This window comes from Mesoplodon bidens (assembly GCF_964165515.1).
Source record: "Mesoplodon bidens genome assembly, chromosome: 8".
Lineage (NCBI taxonomy): Eukaryota > Metazoa > Chordata > Mammalia > Artiodactyla > Ziphiidae > Mesoplodon > Mesoplodon bidens.
This window is the reverse complement of record NC_138165.1, coordinates 21977780-21998159: the sequence shown is the minus strand read 5'-3', so window position 1 is coordinate 21998159 and position 20380 is coordinate 21977780. Positions and strand designations below refer to the sequence as shown.

Genomic DNA, 20380 nt, shown 5'->3' with positions numbered 1-20380 from the left:
TCTCCCTCGTGCCTTACCCTCTGTCTTGAAGTCTTCCTTCATCCCCTTTCCATTCTTTCACAGTCTTTTAGTTCAATATTCACATTTCCTTTTCCCGAGGGAGGTGAGGAAAACTTTCCCTCTCTACGGCCCACTGGGGACTGTGCCTCATTTGATATTGAACTCCAGGAAACCATATTGAAACAAACTGGTATTTGACAGAATGAATAAAAAGACCTTTGTATTCTTGTCTTTTTCTAGGAATTGGGGCTTGAGGGATACTGAAAAGTGATGTTATTTCTATTTCATCCTTATAGTTAGCCTTCTGTGAGGAAATGGCACATAAACACAGAAAGTCCAATTTATAAAAACACATTTAATAAATGATTCCTTGAGGAATATACTGGAGAGTCTGTTTTTGTTCAGGCACTGTGAAAGCTCTAATACCTGTAGGGGAGAATGGAGATGAGATAAAGGTTGATCTTCATGAAATCTTTTCCTTTATTAAACATTCCTGTGGAATTAATTGAAGCTTTGTTTTTTTCAGGAATAAAGGGGACCATTATGCATTTATTGCTGGATGAATACACTCAATTCGCAGTTAGTTATACCTTGGTACCAGTATGAACTCTCATTATTTACAGTGGATTATCTGTATTGAAGCTGATCTGAAAAAGATCAGTTTTGAAATTTCTTGTCATTATAATCTGTTTTCTCTGCTTTAACCTATTGTATCATCTCTGTTGACCCTTAATGAGAAGTGAATAAATAGCCTTTTGACACAAAATATTTATATTTTTAAGCTCAGAAGGAGTTGCTCCAAATTCAAGCTGTTTTATAATAAGAAGTGCAGAAAGTTATGTAGAAAACTCTTCTCCCAAAGGAAAGAATGTCAGTGATCAGATTTTCATTTTGGTAATATTTGCATAGTAGTTTCAGGATCATATGGAAAATTTTTACTGAACAGTCCATGATAAGCCAAACATAAATTAAAACTAAAGTTACAGCAATGCTTTCTTATTCTGGGAAAGTTTAAGCAACTTCAATCCTAACAACAGTTGATTTTAAAAACACTAATGCAAGACTCTGGGACCCCTGGGGAGGAGTGGGTGCTCTCCATTTACTGTGGCTCCCCAAAGAGGTTCTTTCTGATGGCAAACAGATGGAAACCCTATAGAGAGGCAGATTTCCGCTGCAGCTATCACAGGGATATACCATGCCTTTGAAATGACATCAGCCAGGAAATCAGTGACTGGAGTTTCAGATTTCATAGAAGGATTTTGCTTTGCTTTTTGTAGGCCCAAGGATGGCAGGCGGAGGCAATAAATTCTGTCTTAGAACCTCTCCTGGTAGATGTTTAAAGAGATTGTATGAATAAATCAACTGTCCCAATCCCCGGATGTGATAGGGACTATCCGGTTTGAATTTGAATTTTTTTCGTCTTTCTTGTACAGAACTGGTATCAGCCAACAGCTCAGAATAAGTTGGGCCTGATAGGTGGAATGCAGAGCTGGTGGGGATTATCAAGAACTAAAGTACTTATTTTTCATGAAGTTATTCCTATATAACCAGGTTTATGACTGGAAAGGGCCAAAGCTGAAATAGTGCAGTACATAGATTAGCATTTCTCACCGGAGAAAAGATGAGGTTGCCTCACTTTAACACTTAGGTTTACTGTTCATGAATAAATACTGCTGTAGTTCCCATTTTCATCTTTATTCTTCTATTATTATTGTGCTTTTACTGAAACAGTCTTACATGAATGTGGAGGAAATTCTGAAATTGAGGAATATGTTTTTTGGATGAGTCACTATACACATTATGATTTTGCTAGAAAGCAGTGAGCAAGCCTTAGACTTAAGGCAGTTCATTTGGGTGGGGCAAAACAATTCTTATTTACTTGTACATAAGTGAACGTTCACCCAAGAATACGAAGGTACACCCACTTTCACGAGTAGCCACTGCAATTTCAAAAGGCTGGAATGAGCAGTTAATACTAATGAAGTCAAGGTTTCAGGCAATGTCTTTACAAAGGTCAACTAACTTTGTCCTGTTCACTGGTACCTAAGAATTGGCACTGGATCTCAAGGAAGACTGGGTGACTAACAGGGATTTGCATAAAAATTCATCGCTTCCTGGACAACACTCAAAATGTATGACCTAAATATGATGAGTGTGGTCTGGGTGCTTTTAGACACAAGTAACAGAGAAATCTGGCTCAAATAAGTTTAAACAATAAGATATTTTATTTTTCCATTTTGAAGGAGACCCAGAAGTAGGTCAGGCTCTAGGATAGCTATTACAATGGCTCAAAGATGTCATCAAAGACTCAAGTTCTTTCTTTTTCTTTGACATCTTCAAAGTCACTTTCACCCTTAGACTGGTTTCTGTCATGGTCCTAAGATGGCGGTAGCAGATTCAGATCAACAATACACAGAGAAGGAGTCCTTCTTACATCCTTCTTTTTTTTTTTTAGGAGATGAAGAAAACTTTCTCAGCAGCCCTTCAAGAAACTTCCCATTCCCATAATACCCAACTTGTAACTTAAAGAATCTATTTAAGTCATATTTACAAATACTGCAGAAGAATGCATTTATGGTTTTCCATTTTATATTCCACACTATTATTTCCAGAATAATTTTACAGTTTTGCCAGTCATTTCATTATAAATCTCATATACATTGTCAGAAAGTCTCCCTAATTTCTGAAAGGGGCTAGTAACTACTCTCAACATCTTGGTCAGATCATGTATAGCTCATGACCATTCTTTGGCATTCTGTTGAAACAGTTTATACGTAATGAATCGGTACAAAAACAAAAGACCTGGAAACGAAAATGCTCTACTAACTACTTTTTCTTGTAAACGCACAAAATAATGGCATTCCTTTGCATATGTGGGTATCAGGTATTTCCTTGTAACAGAATTCTTTTTAGCAATGTGTTTCTTTTTTTTAAAATTGGAGTATAGTTGATTTACAATGTTGTGTTAGTGTCAGGTGTACAGCAAAGTGATTCAGTTATACATAAACATATATTCATTCTTTTTTAGATTACTTTCCCGTATAGATTGTCACAGAATATTGAATAGAGTTCCCTGTGCTATACAGCAGGTCCTTGTTGCTTATCTATCTTATATATAGTAGTGTGTGTATGTTCATCCCAAGCTCCTGATTTATAAACCGCCCCCCACACACACCGCCACGTTTCCCCTTTGGTAACCATAAGTTTGTTTTCGATATCTGTAGGTCTGTTTCTGTTTTGTGAATAGGTTCATTGGTATCATTTTAAAATTAGATTCCACATATGAGTGATATCATATGATATTTGTCTTTCTCTGTCTGACTTCACTTAGTATGATAATCTCTAGATCCATCCATGTTGCTGCAAATGGCATTATTTCATTCTTTTTTATGGCTGAGTAATATTCCATTGTATATATGTACCACATCGTCTTTATCCATTCCTCTGTTGATGGACATTTAGGTTGCTTCCATGTCTTGGCTATTGTAAATAATGCTGCAGTGAACACTGGGGTGTATGTATCTTTTTAGATTATGGTTTTCTCCGGATAAATGCCCAGGAGTGGGAGTGCTGGATCATATGGTAGTTCTATTTTTAGTTTTTTAAGGAACCTCCATACTGTTCTCCATAGTGGTTGTACAAATTTACATTCTCACCAACAGTGTAGGAGGGTTCCCTTTTCTCCACACCCTCTCCAGCATTTATTGTTTGTAGACTTTTTGATGATGGCCATTCTGATCGGTGTGAGTTGATACCTCATGGTAGTTTTGATTTGCATTTCTCTAATGATTAATGATGTTGAGCATTCTTTCATGTGCTTCTTGGCCATCTGTATGTCTCTTTTGGAGAAATGTCTATTTAGATTTTCTGCCCATTTTTGGATTGGGTTGTTTCTTTTTTGACATAGAACTGCGTGAGCTGTTCAGAGATTAGTCTGTTGCTGGTCACTTTGTTTGCAAATATTTTCTCCCATTCTGTAGGTAGTCTTTTCATTTTGTTGATGGTTTCCTTTGCTGTGCAGAAGCTTTTAAGTTTAATTAGGTCCCATTTGTTTATTTTTGTTTTTATTTTCATTACTGTAAGAGGTGAATCAAAAAAGATATTGCTGCGATTTATGCAAAAGAGTGTTCTGCGTATGTTTCACTCTAAGAGTTTTATAGTGTCCAGCCTTGCATTTAGGTGTATGATCCATTTTGAGTTTATTTTTATGTATGGTGTTAGAGAATGTTCTAGTTTCATTCTTTTATATGTAGTTGTCCATTTTTCCCAGCACCACTTATTGAAGAGACCGTCTTTTCTCCATTGTATAGTCTTGCCTCCTTTGTCATAGATTAATTGACCATAGGTGTATGGGTTTATTTCTGGGCTTTTTACCCTGTTCCATTGATCTATATTTCTGTTTTTGTGCCAGTACCATACTGTCTTGATTACTGTAGCTTTGTAGTATAGCCTGAAGTCAGGGAGTCTGATTCCTCCAGTTCTGTTTTTCTTTCTCAGGATTGCTTTGGCTATTCGGGGTCTTTTGTGTTTCCATATAAATTAAAAATTTTTTGTTTTAGTTCTGTGAAAAACAATGTGTTTCTGTTATGATTTGATTCCTGAAGCTTTTGCTTTACAGTGTTAGGGTATGACCATCTCTTGAGATATATATACACTGTATTTCCTGACTTAAAGATGAACTAAATGTCTTCTAGTCTCCAAAGTATATATTCTCCTTTCTGTATATGAAGTGCATAAATTATAGGAGATGGCTTTGGCAAATTTGGAATAACTGGGACCAAGAGGTTGAGTCTTCTCAGAATAGCCTCTCACCTATATGCAGCAGAGACAGAAGTACTAACCAGCCAGTAATCTCCTGGTGAGTCTTGACAAGCTTTTCAAGAGTCTGTGGACGCTCTGTGGACATACTTTTTAGAGCAGTTGCCATGAGTGCTGGTGAAACCTTTAGTCATGTGTCTTTTATCTTATGCATTTGCCTCTTGTAATAAAATAACTGGAAACAAAATAATAATAGCAATAAATGCTTGCTCACATAGCTTACTTGGATCCTGTTAGCACAGTGCAATTTTAGCCATTTGCTCTTTTGAACTGAGGTATCCAGTCATTGACAATGATGTGCTTAATTTCACAAATATGTGCAAATTTCACTTTTGGACAAGGACTTGGACTCAGTGTACATGTTCACCTAATAATATTCACAATCAAGTTATTGGCTGGTCCTACTTTAACAAATGCTTATTTTTCATGATAGAAATATGTATAGAACTCTATTTTCTAATATTTTTTCCCTATGAAGGCAATTCCTTTTCTATTATGTACATATTTTGTTGTAGACAAGATTTCAGTATGTGATGGATCAATCTTGGCCCAAATCCAAGGGAGGTGATTTAATTAAACAGCCAAAAGAACCTCAATTAATAGGGGGATTCAGATATAAAATAATCTCCTCAAACTGCCCACACACAGCCTCCTACCAAGATAATATTAAAACAAGACCACATTATACATGATATAAAAAATGTTCAATATAAATATGATTATGGATGCAGAAAAGCAAGTATACACTAGAATTCAGAGTATAATTAATTCCCCATGTCATGGAACATTTTAAATAATAAAAATATTGTACATCTTTTTCAGTCACTGTTTTTCTGTTGAGGTCAAAGAGAGTTTAAAAGAAAGTATAGGAATTACTACAAGGATACAAATAAAGCTCACTGTGTTCTACAAAATATACAGATCCTCAGTGCTTTTAGTGATTCCTTTCAAAATTTTCTTCTGGCTTTACTAATTTGAGAGTCACTTTTTATTGATAAATGTGATTTCAGTTTGCAAAGATGCATGGTTAAATGGTTTATAAAGTCACCTTGATAATCATAGTGCTAGCTTACCTGACACTTATCGCTAAAACGTTGGTATGCATATTTTATACCTGCTTGTGGTTTCACCTGCCAGCTATCAGAAAAGTGGCCCTGTAATTGACAAAAGGGAGAAAATAAAAGATAAAAAGAAAAAGGAAAGGCGGGGTGTGGTAAGGGAGAGAGATTTGTCATTTCTTATCTTGTGATACATTCTGTAGCAGTAAACACTACCACCTCCTAAATAGACCTTTTGAAGGCAAAAAAAAAAAAAAAGCTCCAAAAAGAGCTTTATAAACTGGAAATTGTCTTCCTGCTCATTGTGGCTTTGTCCTTTTGGAAAGTCTGCATGACCTCCTTGTATTAAATACAACAAGGGTGTGAGGACTGATGACTTGATTGAATGAGTTGTTACAGAAGTAGCTCTGGCATCTGTTATCCATTACTGCTGTTCTGTTAATGGCAGCAGACCTTCGATTAACTACTGAGATTTGGACATGAAGGGGATCCAAGGTGGGCTGTGAAGTAAATCACATAGCTAAAGCTCCGTTTCCTCTTCACCTCAGTGTTCCTCTCTGCAGCTGGAGGCCTTCAGGGGTAGGAGAGACTCTGATTATTTCAAGAATAATTGATTTAAAAAATGCATATTATAATAGCCTGTTAATAAAACTCCTGGAGTATATATCATTTATGTATCATTTTTTGTATATCATCTTGGGGAAGAATTAAAATCACATCTCCCCATCCCCAACAAATAGACATTAGTAGATAAACTAAAAGAGGGAAGTTAAGAGAATTAATTTCTAAATATTTACAAAATTCTTGATTTATGCACAACCATAGCAGAGAATGAGGACTGCCTTATAGTACATTCATAGCTAGAGCTGTAAGCAAATCTCCAAGTGAAAAAAAAGACAGAAATGCAAATTTCTTAGTAGTAGTCAAAATGTTATAGCATCCAACAATAACAACAAACATCTACCTGAGGTGTTAACGTTTACTGTCATAAGTCAAAATACCAGAAAACATTCATTTATAATACAAATATGTATTGTGTTCCTGAGTGACTTGTTCATATATTCAGGTCGTAAAAGAGGGCAACTTTCTTCTATATGACTTATACAGGATCAGATGTTATAGCCAGAAGTAACTGTGAAGAGCATCTAGTAGTTCGAATGATTGGGATCTCAAGGGTAAATGAATTTCTTAAGTCCTAAAACTTAATTTTGGAAAGTCTGGAACTCATACCTCAGTCTTTTCATTATCAGTTCGGTGCTCATTTTCACCTATACTGAACACATCACAAAGTGTCCACACTTGATATTTGTTAGTATTCACAAGGAGGCACAACAATTCTGCAAAATAGAACGTGGAATATGAAGGGAAATTTTGATTATAAAACTTAAGACTAACCAAACAACCCAATTATGGAAGAAAAATGAAGTCATGGACCAAACTTCATACCTGAAAAAAAACCCAATTCTCATTCAATACTTCTACTTCTAAAAGAGCTTAGGCCAGGGTCCAAACTCAACTTTGCTGAGACCCAGAAACTTGAAGGACTAAAAAATGGAGTGGAGGCAAAAATTAAAGTGAGAATTGGTCTTATTGGACAGCACAGTCTATCCTGAGATGGCGCAATGAACCTATATTTATTTGCTGATTGAGAAATGGTCCAGCCATGGACCATTACATATTGGTCACCAGATGAATGCAAACATACCCACTTTAGCAGTTCTTTGGCTCATGCCACACCCTTTTCTACAGCCTAAAGTAGAATAGAAACTGCTATTTACGGTTACTTGCTTATACAAAGATGTCACTCTAGCAATTGTTGCTTGGGGGCAAGACCTGGTGACTGTTACTGGCAGAGAGAATGCAAAAGTGATTTAGCTCATACTGCATGCTCCCTACTCTTCTTAAAAAAATGGAAAAGTTCATCAAATAATATTTGTTATTATAATTTTAAGTGTACAAAGTTCAAATGTAACAACTGTAAAGTTGTCAAGGATATAGATTTTTTAAATGTGTGAAATGGGAGTAACGAAGCTATTTAGATAAAAGCCATTATCAGACATTACTACATTACTACATATTCCAACCTATAATCTCATGAATCAAAGCTTTTAACTGTCTGGATTCAACTGTGACTCTATTCTTTCCAATATGCATTCTTTCTTCTTCCAGGGGTTGTTCAGTAACATCAGGTGTGTTGAGTGTGCATCCCAGTTAACATGCCAACAGGAAAACCAAAACTGTAAAATATATTTTTCTTTACATGCTCCAGAAGTTAATTTGTAATAGAAGGAACCACTAGGTTTGGAAAGGAGTCCTTTACTTGAGTGAGGACACTCTATGTTTTCTATACTTCTTAAGCAAATGGAAAATTTCCTCCAATGTACAGCATATTAATTCATTTAATAATCCCTTCAGAGTTTCCTTCCAAATATGAGACCATCACCATCAACTAGATAAATGGTACCAGCTCGGATAACAGACTAAAAGATGACATAAATTCCAGCCCATGAAGTAGAAGTCACTATGAGCCAAATTCTTACAGATTACGATAGAATTTCAGTACCCAAAGATGTCATGCTACAGAAGAATTATTCTCAGCATGCTTTATCTGGGTACCTATCTAGCTGTTTCCTCTGTGAAAGAAAAAGAAAATTATTATAGCAGGAATTCCTACTGTTCATCGAGGGCTATTAGGTTGATCCATGGGAATTGCTATTTTTATAGGCTGAAAACTTTCAAAATCAGCAATTTAGTATGATTCAACCTAATGCTTTTGACTTTTCCTAAACCAGATCAAGTGAGCATGGCAGTTACTTTTTTTTTTTTTTTTTTTTTGCGATGTGTGGGCCTCTCACTGTTGTGGCCTCTCCCGTTGCGGAGCACAGGCTCCGGACGTGCAGGCCCAACGGCCATGGCTCACGGGCCCAGCCGCTCCGCGGCATGTGGGATCTTCCCGGACTGGGGCACGAACCCGTGTCCCCTGCATCGGCAGGCGGACTCTCAACCACTGCACCACCAGGGAAGCCCGGCAGTTACTTTTATGATGAGCAAAGGTGTAAGGGGCTGGGGAAACAAACAGTAAAGCTCCTGTAGCTTATAGAAAATTAAATGTCTATGCAGAATGAGTGGGGTTCACAGTGAGAACCCCCAAACACTATTGAGTTTTGACTATGAAACTGGCATTATGAATCTAACAGATAAGTTTTCAGAATCCATTGATACCATTCTATGGTATGAGTAGGAGAGTTTGATAGGGTCATTGGAATAGCGTAGAATATTTTTCCTTTTCCAATAGGCTACAACATAAAAGCAAAGTTCAGTATTAATGTGTCTTAAGTAGAAACAAGAATTAAGAACCGAGTTCTAAGGGAACTGTTAAAGATCAATTATGAAAAGAGTAAGATTATATATTCAAATTATTCACAAATGGACAAAAGAAAACCATGGAAATTTGTCAACTGTTTATTGTCTCCACACTATAGCACCATAGTTTTACTATGGCACAAGATTTCCTACTGAATCTTACAGATTAAAAAAAAATTTAGAACATAAGGAATTTTTGTTAGATAAAGCATTTCAATTGTATTGGAAAATTCTGCCAAGACATACTAAAATCTATGCAAAATGTATGCATTACCAGTTAGTGTTACTTAAGGGTAAATTGTTGAAGTATAATGTGAAACCCTATTACTAATGTCCAGATGTTCTGTACATTAACAAAGTTCTGGACTTGATAGTGCCTCGTCTCTGGATGATATAATCTTCTCATGCAGGATTTTTTCAGGATATAGCAAAACACAAAAGATACAAAGGAGAGAGAACATAGGCATTACAAATACTATTAGACACATTTCCCCATTCATTTTTGAATTTTTCATAAATCCTTCTAGGGTTCAAGTTCTTTTTATTATAATTCTTTTGTGAGGTTTCTCAAAAGATACATCAAAATAATTTTAATTATAATTTTAAAGTACAAATTTCAACGTATAACAAATGTGAAGATGCCAAAGGACAAACACAGATAAAAGAGTTGCAAATATGTATAGTTAACAGAGCCATTTTGATAAAAGCCATTATTAGACATTACTATATATTCCAACCTATAATCTCATAAATCAAAGCTTTTAATTGTCTGGATTCATAAGTGACTGTATTCTTTCCAATATGCATTCTTTCTTCTTCCAGGGGTTGTTCAATAACAGCAGGTATGTTCCTGCCATAAAGTTCACAATGTTCTAGAAACTGGACACATTCTTGAATAACACTGTCACGAAGCACAATCATGTGTTTTGACATGTTTTCTAGTAATGACAGGAAGCATCTTTTGGCATAATACCAGGTATCAGTTCCCAGTTTTTTATTATAAGGTTCCAAGCTTTTGATAACCCGAGAAATACCAAAGTCATAATTTCCTTTGGCACAATAGAGCGTCCCTATCACCAGATTCACAATGCAGAGATGGTAGATTTTCTTATCTGGGTCCTCATAGGAGAGCTGCTCTTCCTCCTTTTCAATCTTCCTCATCAACTCCTCGGCTTCTTCGTTTTGACTTGTCATAATATATGAAACACACAGGTTAGCCAGCACAATAGCACTGACATTCAGGATGTTGTCATAATGCTTCTTGACTATGGGCTCATAAAAACCTATGGCTTCTTTGTATTTGTTTTCCTGCATGAACAGAACATGAGCCACATTCAGCTTCCACACATCATGGTCATTACAGAATTCCACAGATTTGCGGAAGATCTTTTCCACCACTGGATAATTTTCAAGGTTCCAGTAGATTTTGGCCTGGGCCATCAGCACAGGAATATACTTCTCAAGGGTGTCATCATATTCATTCACTGCTTTTTTGACAGCTTCATCATCTCTATTGTGTCTTGCTTCCTGCACTTGTTTGGTGAGTCTCCGGAGCTGTTCAGTCAGCATCCCTGCTAGCCCATCAAGCTTAATGAAAGCCTCTTCAGGAGCTGTCTGGCAAGTAATCATGGCATCCAAGAAGTCATAGAGATAGGGTGTGAGGAACTTGTAAGTCAAATGGGCATTCTCTGCCAGGACATCTGCTGCCAGGTCAAAATACTCATATTTACAGTAGAGCAGCAACAGGTTGCCAAAGGTCTCTGGGGGAAAGGGATTCTGTTGGAGCAAAAACTGTAGCTTCTCAAACCCTTCTGTAGGCCTGGCATCCATGTTCATTAGCGCCTGGTTGTGCAGGGTCACAGGGTCTAACTCTTCCTCTGCCCTCGGAGGCATATCCGTGAGGGTTTCCTGGGCCACCTCATAGTTTCTCAGTTGGTATTCTATGGCGGCCTTAAGGTTGAAGGCTTCCACCAGAGCAGTCTGGTGAAGGACTAAGGTGTTGCCAACACTCCGAACATCAATGCCCTCAGTGGTCATGCCCACACCCAGCTCTGGGTGCTGGCGGATGCCATGCTCAATAATGTCGGCGATATGCTTCAGCGCGGATGCATACTGCCGGCTGCTGTAATAGGCCAAAGCCAGGTTGTAGGAAAGGTCAGGCCGGTAGCCCGAAGCCTGTAAGGCAGCAGAGAACTTGGAACACGCGGCTTCATAATGTCCCTCCTTGTAGAGCAAACAGCCCAGGTTGACCTGGCCATCGAGCTCGTTCTCGCCCCCGCTGTCTTCTCCTCCTCCTTCCCCACTCAGTAGCTGCTCCACCAGGCTCCTGGCCCCGGGCAGATCGCCCTCGCTGTACTTGATCGCGGCTTGGAGACGGAGGACCCGATTGTGGTAGGCGGGGTTGTCCAGGAGGAGGAAGGCGACGCGGGTGGCCTCTGGGTAAAGGCAGGCCTTGTACAGGGCCTGGGCCTGGTACAGGCGGTACTGCTCCAGCTCCGGGTGCAGCTGGCCCAGCTGCTCATAGCACTCGGCGGCCAGCGCGAACTCCTGCAGGCGGTAGTAGCAGTAGCCCAGCAGCGACAGGCCGGCGCGGCTCCTCGGGCTCCGCTGGAGCTCTCCGCCCAGCAGCTGCACGGCCTCGGCGTAGCGGGCATCCCGAATGAGCCGGTACACGACCGCGGTGAACTCCCCGTCGGGGATGGGCGCACCGCCCAGCCCCGCCATAACCTTCTCCGCCGCTGTGCGTCCCAGTTACCACGGCAACATGCCAACCGGAAACGGAAGGCTGCTTGTCCGGATATTGCTTTGCAACGGAAAAACTCCGTAAGGAATATAAAGGAATCACTGAGGTGAATCATTAAACTACTGTATTGGCCCTCGAAGACTCTGGGCTGCGAAGGTCGTGAGTCCAGCAAGAGAGATGAAAAGCCTCGTGGCAGTTCAGAAACGGAAACTCTACTTCCCGGCATGCACAGGTCCGATGGCGCCGACGTCAGGACGTGGCCGCGCTGCATTCTGGGAGGCGTAGTCTCTGCGGGACAGACCCTCGGTTGCGGGGAGATGAGGTTTCACTTGCCTTTCTTTAGTGTTGAGGTTGATTGAGAGTTGCTGGCTGCCTGCTGTGTCACCTGTCTCTGGCGCGGGGAAGAAAGATTTGCGGTCTGAAATCCCTTTCTTTTTTAGCCTTATACACTTTGCAATACATACTAATGGCGTCGTTTCGCGGTTTGTTTTTGTATTTTTATGGGAAGGAAAAGGTGGAATATCTATTTGGCATTCTCCTGGAATTAGAGTAGCTTCTCTTTTTAAGCTGCCTTGAGGGCACACTTTCTAAGACATAAATGCAGAGGGTAATAATAGTTCTTATCTTTGTCGTTTCCACAAATTAACGATGGGAAATGGTTTTGTAAATATTATCTGGTATTGGGAGACGTTTAATTTTAGATCCAGGTGTTCCCCCCTCACCCCAAACAGTTATTACTGAACAGATGTTGGCGTTTAATCTTGGCCATATCTATTGGCCTGGCCCTCCAACTTTCACTACAAATAAGAAATCAGTCTTCCTTGATCTCCCTGTATCTCCATTGGTTGTCCATGATCTGCCTTGGACTATCTAGTATTTAAGATAAACGGCGTACGAATAAAATCATGTCTTTGCTATATACTTAAAGGCTTCAATGCAAGTCCTTTTGCTGCCCATAACATCTTTTCTATGTATAAATTCCAGAGCCAACAGCAACCATATTGTATGGCCCTAAGACAATTTACACATTAAGATTATTTCTAATCTTAATGACCACCGTGTGATCTGTATATTACAGATATGGAATCTGTGCACTAGGAAGTTTTAAATAATTTGCTCAAGACCACACAGCTAGGTAGCAGCAGAGCCATGATATCCAGCAGATAGTTTCAGTAGGAAATAGTGACTGCTTGTAACCTATTCCATTTTTTCCCTATAGATGAGTTTGTAAAAGCCCAGTGTTTGCTGCCACATTGTATTCTGGAACATTAGTGTCTTTTTTTCCTCCATTAAAACAACGAACCAACTTGGTGTGGGCAGTAGAAATTTGAACTTCCAGATCTGATTTGCAGCTGTGAGCAGGTGTTAGGAAATAACTAGTGGGGGTGGTATAGTTCCTAGTTACCCAGTATAGCTGGCAGGGGACTTCTGCAGGCATGTGATTGCTTGTATCATAAAGCAACTGACTTTATATACTCATTCAGTCTTCCCTGCTGAGAAATTGACAGAGGTCTGTCCTTCTGGGTGGGACCAGACAAGGAACCTTCCACTTCATGAATACTGAGAAAGGGACAAACTGTACCCATTTCAGATGGGTTGAGTGGCATTCTGGCCCACCTGAGATCCCCAGAGAAAGCAGCTGATGGGGTACACCAGAACTCTCTTCCGAGGCTTCTTTCAACCTGATCTCTGGGTGCACTCTTTTAAGGCCTTCAACTCAGGGAGGTATGTGGGTTGAGGGATGCTTGCTAGTGCTGCTCAGTAATTGGGGAGTGGGTAGGTGGCTGGGGGAGGATCTTCACCTTTATGGCTGCCTGACTGCACTTGTCTCTTGGAAACTCAGGCTCAGTATTTTAAAATCCTTATGTATGACCTGATACTTTGGGTGAGGTGCTATTGTAGATCAAGGTAACATGACAGAACATGGAAATGGGAAATTGCCTTTTATATCTTGAGTCTATCAGTCTGATTTTCAGAGTTGTATTCGCACCATGAAAGCATTCACCTTCAAATGGCTTCTTGGGAATGTAAGCAGAATAGAAGGAATCTCTGCTGTCCCCCATATTTCTCCAGTCCCTACAGGCATCAGTTGAGGTCCCCCTCTTTGTGTCTGTGAGTGTGGCTGCTGAAGCGGGCAGGAGGGAGACGTTCTGTGCCTTCCTCCTTATTTCATGTGCTGCTGCTCCTGAGGCCTGGCTTGGAAAAAGCAGGACATTCGGCTTAGACAGATGGAGGGCAGGGTCGTTTTCAAAATGAAATGAGTGCACAAATCACGCTGTGAAATTGGCATGACCGTCCCTGCTGCTGTGGTAGACTGACTTTTATTTAGTCTATGGCAGGCAGTTGGGGAATAGATTAGGGTTTTTTGGGGAGGGGGATGGTGAAAGAAGGCCCTTTAATTAATGATAGAAATTCTGGAAAGCAGTAAATGGGGTGGACTATTATAAAATGTCATAAAGGATCATTTTGTTTCCAACAGAATCTTGGAAAGCCGGAGCATGTATCAAAAAAGTTAGTGTACCATTTCTAGCAATAAGAAAGAATTTTGTGGTTGCAATAAAAAGATTTAGTGCCTTATTGAAAGGAATTAGACTTTAGGAAAGCAGTGTTGGGCTCAGGGTGGATTTTGCTGCATAAAGGGAGGCATTTTTACCATGTAGAAGAATTCCATTCGGGCAAAATGTATAGGAGCTAAAAGTTCTTAACATGCTTATGTTTCTGCCTGTCAAAATGTGAGATGACCAAATTCCATAATCTATTTATATGTATAATCTATTTGACATTCTCTTTTAAAACTAGTTGGAAGTTATGTTTTCTTATTTATCCTCTAAATGTAATCACTTCCTGTTGGTAAACATTGGTAATTTATGAACATCTCAACAACCACAGCTGCGGTCAGACAATTTCCTTGCTAAAGAAAGACCTTCTGCAAAACCATTTTCCAGCTGTTATTTCTCTTCCCTTTCATTCTAGGCCATTTTCTTCAGGATGGCCAGTTTGGTAGTTCAGTCCCCTTGCTTCTTCCTTCCCACCCCTCCAATCTTCCACCATAAAGAAGGCAGAAAGAATAAATTAGTGTCAAATTGGTAATGTAACTGATTGACTTTTAGGAGCATCTGTTTAACCTTTTAAGAGTCTTGGAAAAATTGTATACCAAATCAACATTTGGGAACATTTATGCTCAGGTGGTAAGACATTTAACCTCATTATGAATTCTCCTTTCACTGGCAGTTCCAGCTTTATTAATATTTTAATTAAATTTCCTTCTTGGATATCTTTAAAAAAAATCAAGTAGCTTGTATATGGGGGCTTGTGGTGTTATTACCTAAATTAACTTGTTAGGAAGAGCACAATAACATGGTTTATAAATGGAATTACCAGAGAAGGCAGGACTGTGGATATTGACATTTAAAGAAATCAATCAACCATCCAAACAAAGAGCTACTCTTAAGCCCCTGTGTTTATGCAGGACTTTCTGTACCAGGACCAGGTCCTGCTTTGCCTAACTTCCCTCATTAATCCTCACAGCCCTTCTGCGAATTAGGTAATTTTAACTGTTGGCCTCACTTGAAAAGCATGGACTGAAAAGCACAAAGAAGCCTGTGGTCTCCTCAGCACGGGGGGTTGGTGATTGCTTAAGCTGGCCAGTAGGGGCCACACTGCACCTCTTCCCTCTCGCCCTGAGCACCTCCTCTCCAGTCATTTGAATTGGCTTTGGATCATTTGCTGCAGTTCTAATGAACAGGCACAATGGTGTAAGAATTTTAAAGTTTAAGCACCGAAGCCGTTGTGTAATTGTATGGCGTCAGTGGCTGGAGGCCCTGCATCCATGAGATCCCCCTGTGTAATTGCCCACACAAATTTGAGCAATCTGTAACAGACACAGGAACCCGTCTGCATTGAGCTGCAGACTCTTATCCCTCCAGAAAAACCTCAATAATTCAAAGAACCTTTTGTCATCTTTAAAATGCTCCGTGGACAGGGCTGTCCCACTATCCCTCTCACACAGGCAAACATCACAGATCAGGACAAGGTTAATGGGCTAAATTGACAGTCAAAATTTAAATCGTAGGTATTCGGATGCATGCTTGCCTCGTTCAGTCCTTAAATCGTCCTTCCTAAGAGAAATAAAGATTATTCCAGAGCTTTAGTTAAACTTTAAGCATTTTATTAAAAACAAAGATATTTAGGTCTCTTAAAGCAGTTTCAAAATCATGGATTAGATGCTTGTGAAATGGGCAGTCTATAATGTAGTATTCTTATAATGACACCTAAACTTGGGAAATCTACACAAATGGAGTGACGTCAGACAACTCAGTTGAAGACCTATTTCCCTTCTTTTGTGTAAGACAATAATAATTAGGAAGCAAATCAGTAGGGGATCCTTTTTAGGTGATTGTACATCAAAATAAAATGGCAAAAGCATTTTTCACCAAGGGAATGAGATTAGCCAAAACTCCTGTTTCCATACAATGCTGTTTGTGTTTTTTAAAATTCATCTAAATATGATTTAATCTAAATCTAAAGAAAAAAATAATCGAGATTCTAAACACAGACATACACACACAGCAAATGAACACAAAGGTAAATGGTGGCCTGAAATAACACATTTTTTTTATAGCAAATACTTCATTTACTTAATAAAACAAACATATTTCTGTGCCAGTGTATACATTCAATGACATTGGTAGAGATATGCTACACAGATAAATAACTTATCTTTAGCACTGTTGAGAGATGGACTAAATATGCAAGAACATTCAAAATTAAATTAGAAAAGATGTACAACACCAAATTACCAGCTGAGGAAAAGGTACACAAGCGACGTAAGCAGGACCTCAGGCATTGTTAAATCCAAGTACTCAACATGAAATTCCCCAGACACACCACTTTATTTCTGCCATCTATGTGTTTTATTCTATTATTGCTCACTTACGAAACTTATGAAATTTTGGCCTTCTTGTAGTCAGACCCAACCTTTAAATTTCCTATGACATTTGAGTTTTGGGAGTTCTTTAAAGCCTGCAGCAGAACAACAGTTTCAGAGACTGTTATTCTGAAGCAGACAATGAAACTTCACTGGCATTGCCAGAGTTTTTAGGGTCTCAAATTAGGTTTTGCTCTTTTGCTTTAATGAATCCTTTATGAGTGTTTATTTCCAGCCAAAACATTTTTCTTTAGATGTAAATCTTCCCTTAATATATTTAGATTTCTGTCCTGCTTGAGAGGAGTTTTTCACACTATTAATGGGGATGAAACTGTATTTTATCTTTGTGCAATTCATTAAGAGTCAGCAGGAGAAATGGATTTTAAAATAATTCTACCACAAAGTAAATTGAGCAGACTCTGTTTAATGACTTCAGGTAACTGGATCAAATATGATAAATTTTGATACATGAAAAAGCAACTGAATTCTTGTAGCATTAATATTAGATAATGTTATTTCACTAACAAAATTTTAAAGATTAATTCCATCACAACCCAATGTGTATGCAAATATAAAATACCTGGAAATGTGTAGACAGCTTAGATTTTAGAAACAGAAAGCACACATGCAATTTTAACTTCTTTTGACTCACTTTATAAATTGTAAATTAAACTGACTACCATTTATGGGATATCTATGATATGAGGTAATCTAAAGTTGTCCTTTATGAAATAAAAGGGTATATTTTTGTACCTATAACCATGTCTTTCGTGATCACTAGAGGCAGGCTCAGACATATCTGTGATAAGGTTGTTTTTTTTTTTTTTTTTTTTTTTTTTTCTTTTTGCGGTATGCGGGCCTCTCACTGTTGTGGCCTCTCCCGTTGCGGAGCACAGGCTCCGGACGCGCAGGCCCAGAGGCCATGGCTCACGGGCCCAGCCGCTCCGCGGCATATGGGATCCTCCCAGACCGGGGCACGAACCCGTATCCCCTGCATCGGCAGGCGGACTCTCAACCACTGCGCCACCAGGGAGGCCCGATAAGGTTGTTTTTATATCTACTCCATATATGTAACTTTTTGTCTTTAGTGAGGAGATGACCTCTTTGCTCCTATCTTTTTTGAGAAGAGTGAATAAGACAGTTATGTGGAACAATTTTTTAAAGTTAAATACAGCTTAGTCCTTTGGTGCTGAAATGAACTGAATAAAAGTCAGTGCTTTTATTTTATAAGGGGAAAACCTGAGACCTGAGAGTCCCAAGATAACAGGTCTGGCCGATGGCCAGGCTTCGGGGAGCCCCATCCACTGTGCACTGGGGTAGTGCCCTTTACAGTTTGCCAAGCCATCCCTCCTGGCTGGGATTGCCAGCTACATTGGAGGTTGTGCATGTATTATCCACATACTGACTAATAAAATTATAAATAGCCTGCCTGAAAAAAATACACTTCGTGGAGGAAGTAGGATGAAGTCATTTCAACCATTAATGCCAAGAGACCTGAGGAAGCGCACATAACCTGGTCAGTTGTAGGTTTTATAAGAAGGCTCACATTTCAAATGCCTTCCTCCAATAGGAAGTAAACAATAATAAGGATTGGGAAAATTTCTCTATTTTGGAAAAGCAGATTATATGGGTAACCACACATACCCCAAATTCGTGGAAAGTTACACATTAGAAAAGGGATTAAAAATACCTCAAATGCCCAAGAGTTCAACCTCTAACACTCTGGGTTGTTGGCACCAGGGAGGCTGCTACCCTCTTTTCTACTGTTTCATGGTTGTGGAGGAACAGACCGGGGCATTAGTCAGCAGTTTCTGAATTTTGACCCCCAATAGGAAAGATATCTCGAGACAGGAGAAATAGATGGAGGCAATTACAAAGAGCTGCTTGATTGATGGTTGACATTGTCAGGGCTCCACTGTATGGCAGATTGCAATGGTGTTGAGCTGCTCTTGCTACCAGTGGGTGTTGCTATTGGCAACCATGCAGTGAAGCCAATAAAAAGGCAAGAAAATGAGAGGAAAACTCAACCTTAGTGGAAGCCGTAGGGTTTGTGCTATAAATTACATTCCCCTTAGCAATATGCAGCATCAACGTTCAGGGTAGCCACAGTGCGTGTAGCTACCTGCAGTCTCCATTGGACCCTGGGTCTAGTTTTATCATAAAGCACATGCTTTCAAATTTTACTCTAGAGACACTGGCATCCGTCTGTCTGGGCTATTTATTTATTTATCGTTGGGGAGGATGACAGATGTGGGTTCATCTCTGCCTCACATGGACTGATTTTCAATTCCCACTTGTGATATAAACATGATGTGACACAATAGCTAGAAACACCTGCAGTGCTTCTGAGCTGCAGACACACGACCAGGGTCTGTCCCTACCTCCACCCCCACTTTGTTCCTCACCTGAAGGAGGGAGACAGCCCGGCAGAAGCTGTTTTCCTTTATAGCAGAGTGATTCAGAAAACTGGCTTAATAAAATCCATAAATCTGAACAAGCTCCTCTTACCTGCTCTGTGGAGGCAATTTTTCCTGCATTCATTTTCTCCTCTAGTTTCTCCAGTCTTCCCCGCAGAGACAGCTGTAAAAGGTAGCTGGGAACATTATCTTTTAGGGTTCCTACTCCTTCCTTCTCTCTTTTGTCAACCCCCTCCCTGCTCAAGTATCTCTCTTTTCTACGCAATTGATGATAGGATTCTGTACCCTCATTTTTTTGGTAAGACATGCCATTTTTCTTTGTTTGGATTGATGTTCACCTTCCCTTTATCAGTTCTCTTACCACCTGCCTCGGTCGCCATCTCTTCCTTGTTAGTTGTTTTCTTTTGCTTCCCCTCCTCCTCCTCTTTTTCCCTCTCCTCCTTCTCTTCCCCCCATTTGCCTGATTTATAATTTTCTTTTATTCTATTTCTGGCTATATAGAATCTTCCTTCTTCCCCATGGGTACCTGCTCTTCCCTTACTTCTGTTTTGGTACTTTAATTTACCCATTCTTTAAACATTTCCCAGATGTCTACTATGCACCAGGAAAAAAATGTCCTTGGTGGAACTTGGCCCCTGTTTCTTTGAGTAGTAAAGTTAATAACTGTCACTGACGAGCAACAACAAGAACAAAAATGGTTTGTAAATTTTAGATTTTTTTAGAGCTGGAATGGACTTCAAGGTTCATCTGGTCCAGAGATTTTCAAACTCCTCAGAGCCCGATTATGGGCTACTAGGTATGTAATCAAAGAAATGAGGATTTGTAGGGGCTCTGGCTCTCCCAACCCAGCTTCAAACTGAGGACTTGGGCTTTTAGATATTTTATGTCTTGGGGATTCTTTGTAAGATTTATTTGAACAAAGAGTTCTAAGGTTAAATCATGTTTGAAAGTAATTTCCTAGTGTAATCTCATTTGACAAATGAGGAGAAAGGCTGGGAGAAGTTAAGTGACTTGTCTAAAGCCATCCAGTGAATAGTGACAAACCTAGGGTACA

At 39.5% G+C, this 20380-nt stretch overlaps 1 protein-coding gene across 1 annotated transcript; it reads right to left on the bottom strand.

Moving 5' to 3' along the window:
• Nucleotides 1-9337: 9337 nt before the first annotated feature.
• On the bottom strand, nucleotides 9338-12160 carry LOC308621606 (intraflagellar transport protein 70A). Its single transcript, XM_081242256.1, has one exon. It carries the CDS (start codon nucleotides 11961-11963, stop codon nucleotides 9963-9965), a length of 2001 nt encoding a protein of 666 aa, XP_081098382.1. The 5' UTR covers nucleotides 11964-12160; the 3' UTR covers nucleotides 9338-9962.
• Nucleotides 12161-20380: the final 8220 nt, after the last annotated feature.